Raw genomic sequence first — 20,848 nt, 5'->3', positions numbered from 1 at the left:
CTATAATTGTGCAGCCCTACACAGATGTCTGATATTGCTTAAACACATTAAAATTACTATTGATTTATTATTATTTTTAGTAGCAGTAGTCTTAGTAGTATTACACAACTACACATTAGTGATCTATACCTGTCGTACTTTTTTCCATTTAAATTGAGCTTTCATTAAAGCAGAGCTTTTATTTTGAAGTGTTTCTGTGTTGCTATGACAGTAGCTTCTCAATCCAGAAAAGCCGGTCACTACGTGACTCAGTGATTATTAAACTACAAAAGGCTGCTATTTAATTAAATATGTAGTCTGTGTGTACCTCGTGCTACAAATTGAATTAGCGCTCTGCTCATGGTGATCTGCTACAAACAGAGCATGTGATGCTCATGATGGTGTTTTCCCAGTATGAGCCAAGAAAATCTAAAAAGGTATGAGCACTTTGTGTCTTTATGTCAACACACCACCGGCTCTACACAGTCACAAGCACTCACAACTGAAGCAAGCAGCACATGGAAACTATATATTTATCTCAATAAATACATTTTTGGCATCAGAGCGTTTTTACAAGTACAAGTACGAGCGCGGTATGGTATCGGACAGGATTCCTATACCAGTTATCAACATCGGGACATCCATAATAGTTAATGTCTATCTATTTCATATGTAGATTCATATGAAGAACAGTCTGTTTTTATTAATCAAATTCTTTACTAACTGAAAGCTGCATACTCTATGGACATACGCTTTCTATGGCAAGCCCCAAGGGGATAAATACACAATCATAAACATCAACAGGGTAAAGTTACTCCTTGAATAGCATCCTAAATCACTCAATTACAATTGTTTGTTCACGCGGTACTCCCGCTGTTATTTCTACATGCTCCATATGACAAGGAATGGAAAAGAGAGTTGGAGAGAGTCGTTATGTCTATCACCACTACAGCATTCTGAATAGTCAAGTGTGTCACACGTCCAACTGAAGAGTGCGAGATCTCAGAAAAACAGTCAGTAGTTGAGACACCCTCTGCCAAAATAGAGTTGTTTGGAGTCTAGTGTGACACCGGCTTAATTGGCTTTGGCGTTGTGCACAAGCTCCAAATTACAGAGGTGACATGGCATATGTATTTAACACTTCCTTAGCTGACATCTTCAAATATTCGGTTACACATTGTCTCATGTGTACTTGGACCAAGGTATGAAGACTGTAGCTCGACTACACAAAAAAAAGGTTGTAGCTCTATTATAACCATGCATGTAAAAATACCCCAACTCAAGAATCAGACCAGTTCAATTCAGTAACAAATCATTCAGACCACTTCTGTGAACAGACTCATCCAATTAATTGAAAAGATCCTACTCAACATTTTGTTCATTGCTACATCTCTCATGAACTCTTGTGAACAGTCGGTTTCTCACACAAAGCTACTGTTTGGTTTCAAAATTCAAGTAGTCTTATGAACTACTCAGGCCTGAAATTTGGCACGGGACTGTGGGTATTGTTACATGTTCATACTAAAGGAATTCCCACATTTTTCTTGACATTAACATGTGGCTGACAATTAGTCAGCCAATCCATATACATTATATATTTAGCTCTTTAACAGTCATTGTAGTCAAAACTTAAGACATCATTGAGGTCAAAGGTCAGCATGTGACCAGACTCACCTGTGTCCATTTAAAGCAGCGTGGTGTAAAGGTGTGTATCCAGTGCTGTCCACACAGTTCACATTTGGTCCCCTCCAGATACTGCAAAACACAGAGACACAATTAGCAACCAATAAAATATGACCTTTTGGGCCATGAGTCAATAACAGATTAGTTCTAAACCGATATGTCACATCAGCCGATGAATTTCCCTCCTTAGTTGATTTGTTTCTTGAGGATGCTGAGAATCGCCTGCTTGCATGTGAAGTGACTGAGACATGAAATAAAAAAATCCCGGTTCATTTTGTTGTTACGTGCCATTTTATTACTACAATAATAGATTGGTGTGCAACACAGTGTCATTTAAATATTGTTAAAGTGTTTCATTCTCCCTCTCTCCTCAACAGCTCCCTGTAACTTTTAACCGTCTTGTCTAATGATAAAAAGGCAAATATCAATAAAACATATCATATAGAGTATGCAAATATGTGCACATCTCTTTTAAATAGATGTAATAAACCAACCTCACAAACCTTCAGCAGATCCAGAATCCTGTGGAACGCACATAAATCTTCCTCTGAAGCACATATTCTAACAGTCACTCGTCAACAGTTCCCTGTAACTTTTCTAACGATAAAAGGTAGATATCAATAAAACTTCTATTACAAACCATCTGCAAATATGCAGATATCTGGTTTAAAAAGATGTAATTCACGAACACACCAAAATCCAGCATTTTCTTCCCATTGAGCGCTCATCTAATATCTTCTTCTGAAGCGTGTATTCTATCAGCCAGAATCAAAAACATCAGGATCAAAAGTTCCTGTTGATTCACAAATCACGATGGTCAGTCCGTGACAATCCAAGCAGGCGATCCAGGACATTTAAACTGTCAGGAGATTGCTGCTCACGCTGGATCCGCATGAGCGCAACTTCACAAGTAAACTTCAAAAGTAAAAGCGCTTCACGTGTGCTATGAGTAAATGTCTTATTCACTATGCACTGCATGTACAAATGATTTGATTCTGTATTTTTGGAGAAAATTTGATTGCTAACGTGGACAAGCCATCCATGGTTCCTGGACTACTGTGTGTACTGTTATTTCCTTGTTCTTAATATATCAACAATTTCTTCATGTTCTTTATTTTGCTTTGTTTCATCCCTGGTGTGAAATGGGCATCAATATTGCTCTGGAATGAATGTTCATTTATCCAAGCTAAATTTATGGTGCAGCATGCAACTGAACCACATTTTTACTGAGATCTACTGTAGGTCAATATCTGGTGTTTGTCTCATGTATGATTCATCACACAGCTAAAGCCATGGGAATGAACATTCCAGAATATTTCTCTGCATCATTCTTCCTGTACGACGAAGTATTCCATTCAAGATGAATCCATAGGTCAACACTTTTTGATTGTTTTTCACTCTTGAATCAAACCATCAGTCATCACTGAGAAACAAAAGAGAAACGGAGAAACAATTCTGCTGGCAGGTGATCTTGGAACTGCTGGCATAAAACTGATTGCAGGTGTTTGTTATAAATCTAGACCGATATACATTAAGTTTTTGCTGGCATGCTGGGTGTGAAACATTTCAGACTTAATGGGTGGTAGCGATTCTGGGAAAAAAGGAGAGCAATTTCATGGAACATTCCGGACAGATGCTAAGATTCCTTCAGCTCGGAGATAAAATGTATCTCAACAACTGAAATAAATGAGATAGGGGAACAGGTAAACACTACACCAGAGCCTTAAAGCCGGACTTTTCTGAACACTGGCAAAGTAGTCTCAGCCTTCAAAATCATTCCTACTGACCATTTGATAAATATGGCAAACAAAAATGGCATGAGCCAGGTCCAATCTTATTCGCTGTATTCAAAGTTATTGAGAACACTCCAAAATTGACAACTGAGAAGGTTTTAACAAACCATGAAACTGTATTTTGCATTATTTACTTAAAAGCATATTTTGTGTCCCAATAGCAAAATAATTATTAAACTATTTTCCTTGTATAGTGCACAATGTTAATTTCGTCAACGAAATTACTGAAGGAAACGTTCGTTGATGAACGTCTTATTTAGTCAGCTATAAAGAAGACCAGAAGAAAAAGAGGCATCATGACGATATTCAAATGGTTTCTAATAAAACATATTTTGATTAAAATATGACAAGAACAAATATATTGCAAGGTACCAGCAACGCAGTTTTTTTTTCCTATTTTTAGTTTTTTGTTTAAAGAAAGAAAAATCTAGGAGTTGATTTAGTCATAGTATGTTGGTAATTTCTCAGCTTGAGCTGCATGAGCTGAACCCCCATACAATAATATAAAAACGGGTTAATTACTTCATTCCTATATATGTGAGATTAATAAGCTATATCTGCAATTTTCTTTGAAAACGAACTACACGTAATGTAATATGCTTAAATGTCTAAACGTGGGGAAAACACAACAGAGTAACTTCTAAAAAGGAGGTATCGCGTCCACTCATGTCCTGGACCGTCACATGAACCCTCCCCTTTCCTATACAGAGCCCAGATTCACCCAGAGGAATTTATTTGACACTAATTACACCATGCACACTTTATTCTATATTTTGGTCTTTTTCTGTTTATTATTATTATTTCCAATAAATGCCTCTTCAAATGCTTGATGCCACACCGACTGTGTCTGTCTCTTGCTCACCCCAACACAATATATAAAATATATAATATATAATATATAATATATATATATATATATATATATATATATATATATATATATATATATATATATATATATATATATATATTATATATTTTATATATTGTGTTGGGGTGAGCAATATATATATATTCCTCAAGTCAAATATGTCAAGGCGGGCTAAATCACAGGTCATCATGGGCCAACTCAGGCCTGCAGGCCCTAGTTTGGGCATCTGCTCTAGTTTACTCAGAATGGCACCAAAAACAAAAAACATTCAGTGAGTGGCAGTTCAGTGAACTGAAACACCTTGTTGATGAGAGAGGTCAACTTAGAATAGCCAGACTGGTTTGAGCTGAAAGAAAGGCTATGGTAACTCAGATAAACACACTGAAACAATTATAGTGAGAATAATAGCGATAAGTTTGCAATTTTTATTTTTTCTAATGAAATTCTATTCAAATGTAGAACTAACTGTAATCAAATATTTGAAAAAATAACAGATTTCCGGTGGCCTAAGAAACATAGAATGTGCAAAGCCAAATTTTTACATTATATCCACCGACGAGCCAAACATTGTGACCACTCATCTCCTAACAAGGCCACATGTCAAGGTCTGGGAAGATCAGATGGTAAGCAAACAATCAGTTCCCATAGTCAACTTGTTGAATGCAGGAGTAATGGGCAGGAGTAAAGACCTGTGTGACTTTGACAAGGGACAAATTGTTATGGCCAGATGACTGGGTCAGAGCATCTCTGAAACGGAAAGGTTTGTCGGGTGTTACCAATCAGCAGAGGCGAGTACCTACTACCAGTGGTCTGAGAAGGGGTAAATCACAAACCAACGACAGGTTATTGGGCACCCAAGGCTCATTGATGCGCAAGGGCAATGAAGGCTATCTTCTCTGATCCGAACACACAGAAGGTCAACGGTGGCACAAGTCACAGAAAATTTGAAAGATGGTTATGGGAGGAATGCGTCACAAAAAAATTGTGCCATATTACTGGCTGATATTAGCCTTTCACAGATATATCGTATCGGCGTATATGTTTTATGATATGCGCAAATATAAAAAAAAAATTAAATCAGAACATATAATGCAGAAAACAATGCTTGGGTAATTTAGAATTGGTGTCATTACGTAGTTTGTCCAGCAGAGCGTGCTCCAACTCAATGTTTAAAGAGCTGAGCTGACGGTGGTTCTGAAGACAGGGCAGAGATAAGCGGTGTCTTCTCGGTAAGTTGCTAACTAGTTTTTGAAATACATACTATAAAGTTAATACACAATGACTTCATCCTTCATCCTTTTCCATATAACTAATATAACGTTAACTCTGTCCCTGACAACCATGTCACTCATGTTTAACACATCCGTTTGCTGTTAGCCAGCTATATTTTGTCAGTGCAGTAAGTAATGTAATAGATTGAAAGGTAAGCAGAGCATCTTTTTGCAGCTCAGCAGACAACGGTGCAGTGGTGGATTGTGTCTTTTGAATGATGATTTCAAGCTATGTTGTTATCTAGCTGGTGAGACGCAATGCTGGAAAGTAAATAAACGATGTCAATCTTTTACTCTCCACTAACTAGCTAACCACGTAGCTACTTTCATACCTTGTCAGCTAAGTGGAAGCTAATATGTAAACTTGTATTGTTTTGTTCAGGATTCGCAGTTTGGTACCCCTTCAACCGAACAAAATGTAATATTTAAAAGTTTTTCCACTGGAATAAGGTAATACCGCTGCCGTTGTTTATCTCTTGACTCGACAGCAGCGAACAATGAGTTATTGTTTGTGACCGTTTTGTTACGCATTAACAGCGAAATATTGCAATGATGTTTTTATAAGCAAGAAAACTATACTTTAGTACAATTTAGAGGTACTTGTACTTTTGAGTATTACCACAGCATTTTCTATTCCTTTATACTTCCACTCCACCACATTTCAGAGGGAAACATTTTACTTTTTCCAATGTTGACAATGTATAATAATTATGTCAAATATTCTTTAATCAAAATACTTGTTTATGAAAGCAGCCTTCTGAGTACCTTTTTATAATCATATCGGTACAAAATCCACATAGCTCAAAAATTAACTATATTGGCCACCATATCAGTAATCAGTGAAATTTCTCCCTCTAAAATCCCATATCGGTTGGGCTCTACAACACACATGCATCGCAACCTGCTGCGCCGCAGACTGGGCAGAGTCCCTATAATGTGCCCTCGAAAGTGCCTACAATGGGCATGTGACCATCGTAACTGAACCTTGGAGCAGTGGAAGATCGCCTGGTCTGATGAGTCCCATTTTTTTTTTTTTTATAAATCACATGAACGGCTGCGTACATGTGCGCCATTTCCCTGGGGAAGTGATCGCACTAGGATGCACTGTGGGAAGACTGCTGGTGGAGGGAGTGTGATGCTCTGGGCAATGTTCTGCTAGGAAACTCTGGGTCCGGCCATTCATGTGGACGCCAAGTTGACACGTGCCACCTATCTAAACATCATTGCAGATCAGGAACATGCCTTCATGGCAATGGTATTCCCTAATGGCACTGGCCTCTTTCAGCAGAATAATGCGCCCTGTCATGCTGCATACATTGTTCAGGAATGGTTTAAGGAACATGATGAAGAGTTCAAGGTGTTGCCCTGGCCACCAAATTCCCCCGATCACAATCCGATTGATTATCTGTGGGATGTGCTGGACCAACAAGTCCGATCCACGGTGGATCCACCTCGCAACTTACATGACTTGAAGGATCTGCTGCTAATGTCTTGGTGCCAGATACCACATGACACCTTCAGAGGTCTTGTAGTGTCCATGCCTCGGCGAGTCAGCACTGTTTTGGCAGCACTCAGAGGACTAGCATCATATTAGGCAGGTAGACATAATGTTTTGGCTTAGTGCATATAATCAGTGTATATATCCATGTTCCTGTCTAAGTGGGGCAAAGCTGCAATGCAAACCAAAATATATGCCGAAAGTCAAGACGTGTGTTGCGTTTGTGTATGTACTGTTAAATTAACTCAGAAGCATTCACACAGCCGTTGTCCAAATTTTATTTTTGGCATAAACGTTACAAGTGACTATTTTTAAATTTGCTGAACTTTAACATTTCCCCATTTAACATCAATAACTTCTGCAAACTGGACCTTAGTGTAAACACCAAGGCTATGTACTCATCGTAAAGACTTCAACAGGCTGAATCTCTCTTGTTCTAGCTTTGAGTTTATCACATATGGCAGCATCTAAAGGATACTGAAACCTCTGATGAGGAAAGTCCTTGATGTAGAGAGACAGCGACTAGAAGTGAGCAGTGCAATCACACGCAGTGTTGCGTCATGCAAGACAAAGAAGCATAAATGAAGACACAAAGCACAGAGACAAATGAGGAAGAGGAATGGAGAAGCCAGCCGTAGATAGGCTCTGTAACAATAGTGGAGGTCACTCTGATTTTCCCTTTCTCATCCAACGTTTCAATCACTCCCATCACACAATAGAGCAAAAGTGAAAAAATGTTTTAGCACCTTTGTTTCCCATTCCTTTTCTCCATAGGGATTTCCAAAAATTCTTCAACAAAGTTTTAAGCCATGAACCAATCTATCCTGATCAGAGATCATTCGAAACATTATCAACTTGCTACACTACAAAGATCTGAAGCAAACAGACATTTGAACTTTTAAAACAAATGCTGCAATATGATGCATTCCTTAATGCATTACAAATTACGCTAATGAGCTTATGGTAGGTCTATCTTAAGTTTTATATGTTGTTGTTAAAAATACATTTCTCTATGAAAAAAAGAATGGGATTTTAAATTTTTTACTTCCACAATCCTACTGATTTCACTCGATATTTACAAGTGTCACACTGGGAGCCAGGAAGCGTCATTACACAGAGGAAATAGAAGAATTGCACAAGTGGATTAGATTGCAAATTGCACAAAAGTGCTGCTGCTTCACATGTCACAGCTTACAAGATACGTAATGAACCAATGTCATTTGACCCGTTTAACATCCGATCCTACACTCATCCATCAGTGTACTTTGTCATAATTTCCCTTATTTCATATTTAAATATGTAAATCTAACCACCCCTTCTTTCTATTAATGTTTTTGAAAGTGTCATTTTTACAAAGGAAGTCACAGATCTGTGTGGTTTACAAAAGTCCACACAATGTGTCGCGCTCATGTCCCGTGGCAAAAGTCAGTCAGAAATAATTCTTAATGCAGACTTCATTCAGCACAATGTGGCACAGAGAGAATCATAAACACACTATAGTAATATAACTGTAAAACATACTTAGTATAGTAATATAATGAAAAATAAGAATGAATGATACATCATCTATGTTGGGGGAGGTATTTAGTTATTTTCAAAAGTTTAACACAAGACATTGTTGCTTTAACCATACTGTAACACATACTGTAACACAGTTCAAAACAATATTTTAATGATTAACAAAATACAAACACACATGACGGACATGTCCGTAGTTGGCCTTTATCCATCTCGGGGGCTTGATTAGGCTGATAAGGGACCGGGTGTGTAGAATCACGACCCAGCCCTGCCCTCCACCCTGCCACACATACAAACAAAATGCATAAAATGCTTAGACTACAGCCTATTTAACTGCAAGTTTGCACCCCATGAACAGTATGGGAAATCCTAAGAAAAAACCTAAAAGAGGTTGCGCCAACTGCAGTGTATCGCTGATCAAAATGGGTGTAATGTTTTTAATTCACTTAATAGTGTAAATTCAAAAGTAACTGACCACATTTACATGCACTTAAGAAACTGTTATTCCAGGGTTTTTGCACTAAGCGCCGTTCTGAACTGTCATGTAAACAAGAATGCTGATTTCCTTACACTGCTTAAGGGATTAAGAGAAAACGGATTAACACACCTAGGTTTCTCTTCTAGAACACAGCTTGATGTGGCCATATAAACACAGAAGCAGTGTTCTGATGGGTGTTTGAAGAGTCTGCATATGCATGAACAGACCGAATAACAAGTCAAGTCAAGTGGTTTTTATTGTCGTTTCAACCATATACAGTTAGTACAGTACACAGCAAAACGAGACAATGTTCCTCCAGGACCATGGTGCTACATAAAAACAACAAAGGACCAACACAGGACCACATGAGACAACACAACGAAATAAAATACCTATGTAAAAAAACCTACATATACCTATATAAAGTGCACGTGCAAACATGTGCAAAAATAGACAGTGCAGCGCCGACCAGTACTCAGTAGTGCAAAAAGATGACAGTTTCTAAAAATGTAAACATAACATACTATGAGATAATGTTCTATGCACATAGCAGTTATTGAGGTAGCAGACAGTTATAAAGTGACAGTAATTAAAGTGCAACTCAGGACACGTGTGTGTCAAACCAGTCTCTGAGTATTGAGGAGTCTGATGGCTTGGGGGAAGAAGCTGTTACACAGTCTGGCCGTGACGGCCCGAATGCTTCGGTACCTCTTGCCAGACGGGAGGAGGGTAAAGAGTTTGTGTGAGGAGTGTGTGGGGTCGTCCACAATGCTGGTTGCTTTGTGGATACAGTGTTTTTTGTAAATGTCTTTGATGGAGGGAAGAGAGACCCCAATGATCTTCTCAGCTGTCCTCACTATCCTCTGCAGGGCTTTGCGGTCCGAAACGGCGCAAGTCCCAAACCAGGCAGTGATGCAGCTGCTCAGGATGCTCTCAATAGTCCCTCTATAGAATGTAGTGAGGATGGGGGTTGGGAGATGTGCTTTCCTCAGCCTTCGAAGAAAGTAGAGATGCTGCTGGGCTTTCTTGGTGATAGAGCTGGTATTGAGGGACCAGGTGAGGTTCTCCGCCAAGTGAACACCAAGGAATTTGGTGCTTTTGACGATCTCCACAGAGGAGCCGTCGATGTTCAGCAGAGTGTGTTCACCTTGTGCTCTCCTAAAGTCAACAACCATCTCTTTTGTTTTGTCGACATTCAGGGACAGGTTGTTGGCTCTACACCAGTTCGTCAGCCGCTGCACCGCCTCTCTGTATGCTGACTCGTCGTTCTTGCTGATGAGACCCACCACGGTGCGTGTCATCGGCGAACTTGATGATGTGATTCGAGCTGTGCATTGCTGCACAGTCGTGAGTCAGCAGAGTGAACAGCAGTGGACTGAGCACACAGCCCTGGGGGCCCCAGTGCTCAGTGTGGTGGTGGTGGAGATGCTGTTCCCGATCCGGACTGACTGAGGTCTCCCAGTCAGGAAGTCCAGGATCCAGTTGCAGAGGGAGGTGTCCAGGCCCAGCAGGTTCAGCTTTCCAATCAGGTGCTGGGGAATGATTGTGTTGAATGCTGAGCTGAAATCTATGAACAGCATTCGAACGTATGAGTCCTTATTGTCTAGGTGGGTGAGGGCCAGATGGAGGGTTGTGGTGATGGCATCGTCCGTTGAACGGTTTGAACGATACGCAAACTGCAGTGGGTCTAGTGAGGGGGGCAGCTGGGTCTTAATCTGCCTCATGACGAGCCTCTCGAAGCACTTCATGATGATGGGTGTAAGTGCGACGGGACGGTAGTCGTTGAGGCAGGACACTGAAGACTTCTTTGGCACGGGGATGATGGTGGTGGCCTTGAAGCACGTTGGAACGACGGCACTGCTCAGAGAGATGTTGAAGATGTCGGTAAGAACATCTGCTAGCTGGTATGCACATCCTCTGAGCACTCTGCCAGGAATGTTGTCTGGTCCAGCAGCCTTCTGTGGGTTGACTCTACGTAGAGTTTTCCTCACATCTGCCGTGGTAAGACAGAGCACCTGGTCGTTGGGAGGAGGGGTGGACTTCCTCGCCATCACGTCGTTCTGCACTTCAAACCGAGGGAAGGGAGGCATCTAACAAACGTCATAGGATGGAGTCCAACAAGTTAACACAGCAGAAATAATTCAAAAGTTCTGGGAGTACAGTGAGAAAAGCACATACAATATATACCATTTATACACAGCAATGTAAAACATCAACGGTCCCTCGTGTTTGCGTATATGTTCTCGTACACTGGGGGAATCCCAGAGTTTTACATAAGAGGAAAACCCTATTGCAGAGCAATTCTGCTACAGGTTGCGATGGAAAGTAAAGAAAACAAACACAGCAACAACTCTGGAATATCTGGAAATAAAGAGAAGTAACAGTGAATTAAATAGCAAATGGGTTGCATGCGCAATGATCTCGATGGAAGCCTGAATTAATTGTGCATGTGAGCCACACTGCGTTTGTCATGAGAGCTCACATTTTAAGGAGCGCCTGACTGACGCGCAAGCCTGGATAGCAGAGCACAATTTTGCTTCACAGACCCTGCGCACATCCTTGTCCCACATGAAAAGCATATTTAGCGCTCATAAAGTGAAATTAATGTAATAAGGTTGCTTCATTGCCTGACGGAAATGCGTACGTACCTGGATGACAAGAGAGTATTAAAATAAAGGTGCATCTTTAAAAAAAAATAGTCTATATCGATATTTACGCATTGAATCGATAACATTGGATTGTTGGTTAATGGATCGATGGATCGTAACACCCTAAATGTAAATGTAGTCACTATCTTGTGGGGTGGGAAATATGACTACATATATATTTATATTTTTCAGCATATTGTCAATGTTCAACATCTTGATAATAATTTATTTTGGTCTGAAATGGCTTAAAAGATAATTTTATTATTATTATTATTTCTTTAGTAAAAAGAACCAATCATTTCAACCAAACAGCCATTGTAGTTTTGCAGTTTTTCGCTAAAAGAATAAAAAATTACGATTTTATTATTTTCATTTATATGGATGCACCAATATTCAACATTACAATGTAAATGGTCTGCACTTATAAAGCGCTTTTTTTTAACCTTAGAGGTTATCAAAGCGCTTTACACTGTGTCCCATTCAATCATTCACACACATGCACACTCATACACCAATGGCCATAGAGCTGCCATACAAGGTGCTAGCCTGCCATTGGGAGCCACCAAGCCACACTGTCTTGCCCAAGGATACTTCGGCATGTGGAGTCATGTGGGCCGGGAATCGAACCGCCAACCCTGCAATTGACAGCCGACCCGCTCTACCGTCTGAGCCACAGCCACCCCTACACAGTTATAAGAAGTATTGTTTTCCTACATATATGTTACTAATGTGTTTTTTTTTTTTCAAACAGTGTGTGCAAAAACTCATTTCATTCACTTATTTTTTGGAAGCCTGTTAGTATTATTATAATAATTATTTATTGTGGGATTCAGTCAAGTTTATTATTACAGTTTGCAGTGTGTATATATAATAATAATTATTTTTAAGATTATATTTTATATAGGTTCTATATAATTTTATAAAAGTATAAAAGCTTTTATTTTGGCAGAAAACGGAAGGTGCAGAGTGTATTTGACAGTTTGCAGTGTTTGTTCCTCATTAGAAATCTGGTGAAATGCAATCATCTCCTTTAATGTGTTACTGTGTCATGTTATTAGATTTTTTTATCAGTTACATGTTTGGAGGTAACCTGTGAACCAGCAACACTTTAAATTTTACACTGTACTTGAAACACTCCGAGATCCCTGAAAACAGCGCATTACACATCACAGGTAATTGGTGTTGTCATGGTACCAACATCAGTAATCATACCGATACCAGTGAAATTTCATGGTTCTCGATACCAATTATGATACCACAGAACAAATATGCTAATATTATAATGTGCTATTTATCACACCAGTTTAGTTATTTTTAAATGTAATAATTATTTAAATAATTATAATGATAATTTTCCAGAAATTGTTTTAAAGTTTAATTTAATTTCATCATCAAAATGGTGTCGTATCAATTAAGTGAAAATAGAACTTTCAACATGTCATTGTATTTCATTTTTTTGCCAAAATGTTACTCAACAGCTGTCTTGCTTGTGATATTTTGATCAATTATTATAATTGTTACAGTGAATATTACTTTTTACTATGCGCAACCATAGACTGTAAAAAAGATGGACGACGCCCCTTCGCTCTTTTCCATTGGTGAGAACTGAAGCCGCCAGTGTCTCAATAAAATAATTATAGAAATTTAGATATTCCAATCTCCTCAGTCCTACGAAGATCCCGAAAAAAAGTCAGTTGGTGCTTCAGTGACTACTTCGCTCAGAGAACCTGTCAATCACAGCTGTCAATCATGATGTCACAGCACCGTTTTTAAAGCATCAAATAACTAAAAACAAACTTATTTTGAAAACAAACACTTGAAATTACATCAACGTGATAGAAACTACAGTAAATGACAGAAACTGTCTTTGGAAAAAAGATATGTGAAGTGTAATTTAATTGTTTAGTTGGTCTCACGTCCCGTTGAATAACATGGGGAGGCGGGGTTTATGACCTATACTAGGACCAGTCACCGGGGGGCGATCGAGACGTTTTGGCTTCACTTCTGAGGGCTTGTGCAGCACACTTGTGCGCAACAGGCATCTAGATTTCAAATGCTGTGATTTTAATTATAGAAATATAGATTTTACATGTGCTGCCTGAAAGCATTCTAAAGTCATGTCAGTCATACTGTGCTCATCTTTTTTATTATAGTATCGACTTGGTACTGAGTACCGGTACTTTTGATAACACTATAGGTAATTACAAGAAATTAGACCTATAATTACCTGTTAGCCATGAAGCGCACAAAGGCCATGTATTCATTTTAATTGCATTTCTTTTTTTATTCATTTATATTTTATTTTTAAATGTGCAGCCCTGAAGGATTGCAAAATTAGTCTAACGACAAAGTCTTTAGGAAGTAGTGGTAAAAAAAGATTATTCGCAATATTCACGATATTGCTTAATTTTGTCTCACGAGTGAAAATCATCTCGAAGATCATCTTTGATATCTCGCCATGCCCTCCAATTAATTAAAAAAACGTAGGGCCTAATGTGATATGTTACTTGTGTCGTGTTACCCCCAGACATTATAGCATAATCAATTAAATCTGACATCATGTTCCACTAAAGTTGCTTCTCCGGACCAGTGAGCTCTGCATTGTGATAGCACCATGGCAACCGGCACACGTTGCAGCCAGGACAGAAGAGGCTGGCGGCAGGATGATGCCCCCCACGAGGCCTCTACCATGGCGCTGTTTTGTTACTCAAAAGGCTATTTTCTAGCCCATAAAAATACAAACACTCATAACTGCTTTCTGCCTACAAGCCCACAACGCCACCAAACCACATGTAAAAACAAAAAGTTGATCTGATACTATTCTGGAAGAACAATGGTTCTCCAACCCATACAGTGAGGAATGGAGAAATGGAGTCAGACACAGAGAGAGAGAGAGAGAGAGAGAGATGTCTACACAGCATGCTGTCAGCAAAGTGAATTCTTGGAGTAGTTCTAGTGCACTCTGGAAACTGTAGGAAATGTCGGAAGGTGGAGAAAGGGATCACGTGACGAGCAAGGAACCTTCATTGTTAATCATCACTCCATCTCACAGATTGAGAAAAATGAGAAAATGGGCCATTTCCCATTTGTTTAAAATAATTGCTGGATAATTCCAAATGCGGTCCATTATTATGTCAGACCAAAAAAGTAAAAAGTTATAAATAATAAAAAAAAGGAAGTGTAAAAAAGCCATTCATTGGTTCTGCCAATTATACAAGCATATAGAGACCTGCTGTAGTCGAAAAACCCAGAAGAGAATTATCCATGGGTTCTTCAAACTTAAAAAGGACAATAAGTATAATTCAGAAGTCTAATAAATTATTCCATGAGACTCGTGATTGTCATGAAAGCATACGATGATGTTTGGTGGAAAACAAAGCGAAATCAAATGTATTATTTAGTGAAAATGTTGACCGACCGTTGATCTTCTGTGCATGTTCATGATAGGGCACGAGAGCAACAGTTCACGCAGCGCCCTTGCACTTGGGCTGCACGGTTATAGCAAAAATCTTAATTGTACATTATTATCCTTGATATTGTAATCGTGATTATTAATGTTGATTAAAATATAAAATGACTGTGACGTCACAAAGCAAACAACCGTGTGGTACTTCGGAGTAGCTCCAGTTTCTTTTAAGCATTAAATATTGTAATAATGTTTTTTAATGTTAGGCCAAATAAAGATTATTTTAAATGGATATATACGGTATAAAATACATTTAATTATTGCTAAATTATTTCTTAAATTATTAGTCCACATGCAGTAAATAATATGACATTCAATATTCAAACTTCTTAACAGGCGATTTAAATTAACCAAGTTACTGACAGCGTTCAGTAAGACCTTTAGTGGCGAGACTGGACCATTCATCCCATTACATCTTCAATGGCGATCTTGTTCATGCAAGATCTCATTGGTTGCACTTTGGAAATGATAGTCATTTGCGTTAAATCTACTAATAAATCAAATTCACATTGGCCTAATTATTAACATGACAAAACATTTAAAATTTGTTAATAAATTATACACAGAAATCGATGCGACAAACTCTCCCATTACATTGACTGCTGTCACTCACTGCAGGTTTACACTGTTTGAGATCTGCATTTCAACGCAAGCTCAATGACGGTTATTTACATAAAGGATGGTTATTTAATGCAGTATTTTTTTATTATTATTTGGAAATTATTTTTTTATTTTATTTTATATTGTTTTGGACTGTTTTCTCTTCACTCAAAAAAATATTTTAGCCTATTTTTAAGATGTATCCATTTCAATTTAATAACAAATTTCCATCTAATTGAATTGCCTAATCTTTAACAAAATAACATTTACAAATCTTACAAAATGCAAGTTTTATTAATTACATTTTCTTCAAGACTATTCAATAAAATTTGATGAAATGGATACATCTTAAAAATAAGCTAAAATATTTTTGAGTGTAGTAAACAATGATGCGCTTCCTGCCTCCTCCACGTGACGCATGACCTTACCAATGAGCTTACGTCATCCCTCTCATGAGCGCGGGTAACAGAGATGTACGGAAGTGAACATCTGTAGTTATAAAGTATTTAAGTATTGTTTTGTTTCTCAAAATAATCAATCGTTTGGGTTCAGAAGAACTTTGTTGACAGGAGTCGTGTGGATTATTTCGATGCACCATAAATATGCATTTTGGACCATCAAAAAATGGAGTACATTCACTTGCATTGTTTAATAGGAGGATAAATTATGTTTTGATGAAGAAAGAAACTCATCTTGGATGGCCTGAGGGTGAGTAAATTATCAGCAAATTTTCATTTTTGGGTGAACTATTCCTTTAAACTGAACGCTGTAATTGTCCGTTTTCACGATATAATCGTGGCAGCTGTAATCGTAATCGCATTTAGTATTCGATTAATTGTGCAGCCCAACTTGTGACACTGGGATGTTCAATGGGTCCTCCACAGCGATAGTGACAAAAGAACAACACCGCTGCACACACAACAAAGAACAGAACTTACTAAACATGTCTGAAGAGTTTATTCTCGAAGAATTGATGCATTTCTATATTCCTAGCCTTGTTTTTTTGGAACAAAGTACTTGCATCTGTACCGTTTGTACTGTGTGACTATACCGAAAATAAAGTGATTTCTGGATTACAACATCCAATTTTTCCTGGGATGACTGATATAAATAATCATATGTTAATCGAGAGTGGGTAATTGAACTCATTTATAAACTAAACCATCATGAAATATAGTTTACAAGAGGGAAGTGCCTGTTACTATGTGGTAACTTGCATCAAGATGTATTTAAGTCAATGACTGAGTATTTCAGTACAATAATTTATGTCGAGTCATAAAATCCTTTATGGTAAAAGATTGTGTTGACAAATAGGTTTATAGTGCTTTCAACATGCCGTCCACTAAATTCAGTGGTCTGACCGATCATCTCTTCTTGCACTCCAGTTGCAGCAGCACGGAGCTCCGCACACACAGCACTCATGCACAGTTCATTCATCCAAAACCGCTGTCATTTAAACCATTAACTGATTAGGCAGCTGCCTACGTTTTCGGATGCAGCCAAAGTTTGCGTAAAACAGCCCTAACAAAAGTGTAACTCTGATCGCGGTGTCCTCCATCGACTTGTTGATTTATGTGCTTTTGTTTCGTTTTTTTTATGAACATAGAAACAGTACATAGGATGAGCTACTGATATACGTTCCAATCATGTCCGAAGAAAAATTATTGATACTAGAGGACATCACTACAGTGGTAACTATGTGAATGCAACTCCTGATGAACGAGAAGAAGGTCTCCTCGGGTGTCCCGTTCCTCGTACAAGTTCTCATCTAGAAAGTTACTAAAGGAAACATACAGGACTGTAGGTGGGAAAGGGCCTAATGTCACCATTCCCTTGTTTTCATTTTTGGGTGAATTATCCCTCTAAGCTGGGAGAAAGTATTTTAACAGCCAAATGACACACACACACACACACACACACACACACACACACACACACACACACACACACACACACACACACACACACACACACACACACACACACACACACACACACACACCACCTTTAATGAATGCATGCACTCAAGCGGTAGGGACTCCACACAAATGCTAATTAGTTAGCATGGTCAATGTCAGAAATGTGCTTACATTTAAAGCAAACATATGTATTATTCATTTTACAGCCTAATGTTTTTTTGTTGTCGTTTTTATTTCAAGATCATAAAACTTATTATCAGGTAAAAAAAAGTCAAGACTGATTATCAATTGGCACCATATTTGAGTGAGCACAGTATGTCTGTAGAGACGGGTCGAAACAGACAGAACCGGAGACCCAGAGAGGACAGACTGTGTTCACACTGCACTGAAGGAGTTGTGGAGGATGAACTTCACTTCCTCACTCACTGCAGTAAATACGAGACCATTAGAAACACTCACTTTACACAAATAGCTCATATTCTACCTGAATTCCAGGACATAAATGACTTCGACAAACTGTTGTTTCTTATGGGAGAGAAAGTAGAGTGTGTTCAGCTGGCAGCGCAGTATGTGTTGTCCTGTCATCATATGAGGGAGAGAGACTGACCCCTCATCATATTACAGCTCTATTCAAATGCATATATGAGAGAGAGAGAGCGGGAGAGAGAGAGGGAGAGAGAGAGATTGAGTTGGCACAAAGGCCCAGAGCTGTGCCTGCAGTCAACTTCAGCCCCAGTGAGCACATCTCTGCCTAGAAGCCAGCAGGAGAAGAACCATTCACAACTCAGATTAAAATAATGAACAGACAGAGAGCAGCTTCTTGCATAACCGCTCTCATAATGTCAACATTTAAGCCATTACGGAAAAAGCAAGCATGTGGTAAAAAACTGAGGATGTTGCTTTCATTTAGTATGCATTGTACATAATGTTTACTATAAGAGCTGTATTTCTCCAACACAAAAACAATGATTGTCTCAATTAGGGTCAGAGCGTTACATTTAAACAGATACTTCTGCACTTAATATAACTGATAAATAAAACCATAAAACATCCTAACGTAACCTTCAAAAATAATAAGTATAAAATCTAAGAAAATAAGATTTCACAGGGCCTTTAAAAGAATATTTAGTTACAAAGTGACAAAATTGTGTTCAGGGACATTTGAAACTATTCACATGAAAGTCTGAACAGACTGATTTACTAATTGAACCAGACTGAAAAGGTTAACATGGGGTTATTGCTTTAGTGTGCTCAGCTGTAAGACAATGTGCAATACAATGACAAAACGTTTAAGCTTTTATCAGACTACTCACCACTACTCATTGGAAATTGCTTGTTACTGAAAAGGCGGCTTTACTATGAAAATCTGCTGAAATCCACGCAACACAGAAGAGTGGGCAAGTTAGTACTGTTCGTACTTTTCGTTTACACTGGATGGTTTTACATGATATGTGAGGCTAAAATTAACTATGGAAGCAGACTGGTTAAAAGTGGCCAGAACTACAAGGCATATGAAACATGATAAATGTCTATAAGGCCACAATAAACCCTTGCAATAAGCCTCAACTCAAGGACATGAGTCACCAGCACTAGAGGATCAACTTCATCCTCTTATAGTCCTTCAAAGATGAACTGAACACAATACAGAGTGAAGACTACGAAGGAAAAAGAAAATGCACATTTGATGAGGGAACAGAGGCGGAGGGGTGGTAGTCCGTGTGTATGTGAACAGCTTTAAGAATCTGGCAGTAAAAAGAAAAGGTGAATCCCTAATTTCCCAGAGGGGGTATCTGGTTGAAGGCTAGGGTCTGTGAGAGATTGGCTTGCTGTCATTTAAAAGCTATGGACAGAGTGAGAAATGGAGGGGAAAAAGGAAACAAAAGGCCAAAAGTGGCCAAAATTGGAAAATGAAAAATACATGTCTGAGGGAGCTTGCAAAGTGTTTGATTGTTAGGAATGTGAAAGATGCATTTTGAGAGACTGGAATGAGCAGTCAGTTTAAAAATAAGCAGGAATACAGTAAACTGACACAAACTCTTAGTGAATGCCTGTCTGGTCAACGGAAATTCTCATTGGTTAACGTATGGCAACATTCGATTGTATTTCAGCAAAAGATGCAATTTTCTCCTGACAGAGTCACCTTTAAAAACCCTTGCAGTTTTACTCTATATCATTGTGGCGCACCATACCAACTGAAATAGATGGATATGCAGTGTTCTCTTATGCATTGCAAATCTGTGTGCACGCACCCTAAAGAGTCAACAGGGCCCTAAGGTTTGAGGCTAATCAACTGAATTCATTCTATTATTCCTCACCTTGCAGGAAAAAAACAGCTTAAACCAACCATAGGTAGTTTGCTAGCATTTTAACTGGTCTCCCAGTCTGACCAAGCTGGAGTTTAGCTGGCTGGCCCGCTGGCATTCCAGCCTGACCAACTTACAAGTGCCCAAATCCTCTCTAAATGGCTGATAACATTTTGTAACACATTTAATGATGGAAAATGGAATGGGGAAAAAAATAGCTAATTTATGCATTATTTAGTCTTTACTAATATATATATATATATATATAAATAAAAAATAAAAATAAAAAAAACTGACTTTTGACAGAAATGTGACCAAACAAAAAATCATGTATTTCCAAGGCTTTTGTTAGATTTTACAAATGACAAAAGAGGCAGCTAATGCTTCTGTTAATCGTTTAAAGAGACTGATGCTGATAATCTCAAAATTACCAAATATCAACACATTGAAGGTCTCAGACGCGGAGGCAATTGAGATACGTCCTCTGCCACCCAGATTGCGGCGAGTCACTACGCCAACATGAGGACTTAGAGCGCACTGGGAATTGGGCATTCCGAATTGGGGAGAAAACAAAAAGAAAATGACCAAATATCAGCAGATTAATCTACCAACATGATCTATCAGTCTATAACTAAACAGGATGGCAAACTGTGGCCATAATGGCTTGTTTTTTATCCAAACACAGAATCTGGGGCAAAGCCCAGAGATTAGTCACAAACAGTCATATATCCCAATATCCCACTAATATGGCATAATAGGAAAACAGATAAACAGGTGAGAACATGTCTAGCGCAGTCACAGATATCTTCTTGAGCCAATTA

The 20,848-nt window shown here is 38.6% G+C and overlaps 1 protein-coding gene across 5 annotated transcripts in view; it reads right to left on the bottom strand.

Moving 5' to 3' along the window:
* Positions 1–20,848, bottom strand: part of LOC127618453 (ankyrin repeat and SAM domain-containing protein 1A-like) — a 139,019-nt gene that overhangs the window by 98,894 nt on the left and 19,277 nt on the right. For all 5 annotated transcript variants that reach the window (XM_052090900.1, XM_052090903.1, XM_052090901.1 and 2 more), the window contains exon 2: positions 1,654–1,734. In XM_052090900.1, the coding sequence (XP_051946860.1) occupies positions 1,654–1,734 (81 nt within the window). The remainder of the gene's footprint in view (positions 1–1,653; positions 1,735–20,848) is intronic.

This window comes from Xyrauchen texanus, chromosome 25 (assembly GCF_025860055.1).
Source record: "Xyrauchen texanus isolate HMW12.3.18 chromosome 25, RBS_HiC_50CHRs, whole genome shotgun sequence".
Taxonomy (NCBI): Eukaryota; Metazoa; Chordata; class Actinopteri; order Cypriniformes; family Catostomidae; genus Xyrauchen; species Xyrauchen texanus.
Note: the sequence above shows the minus strand (reverse complement) of the source record. Positions and strands in the feature narration are given on the sequence as shown.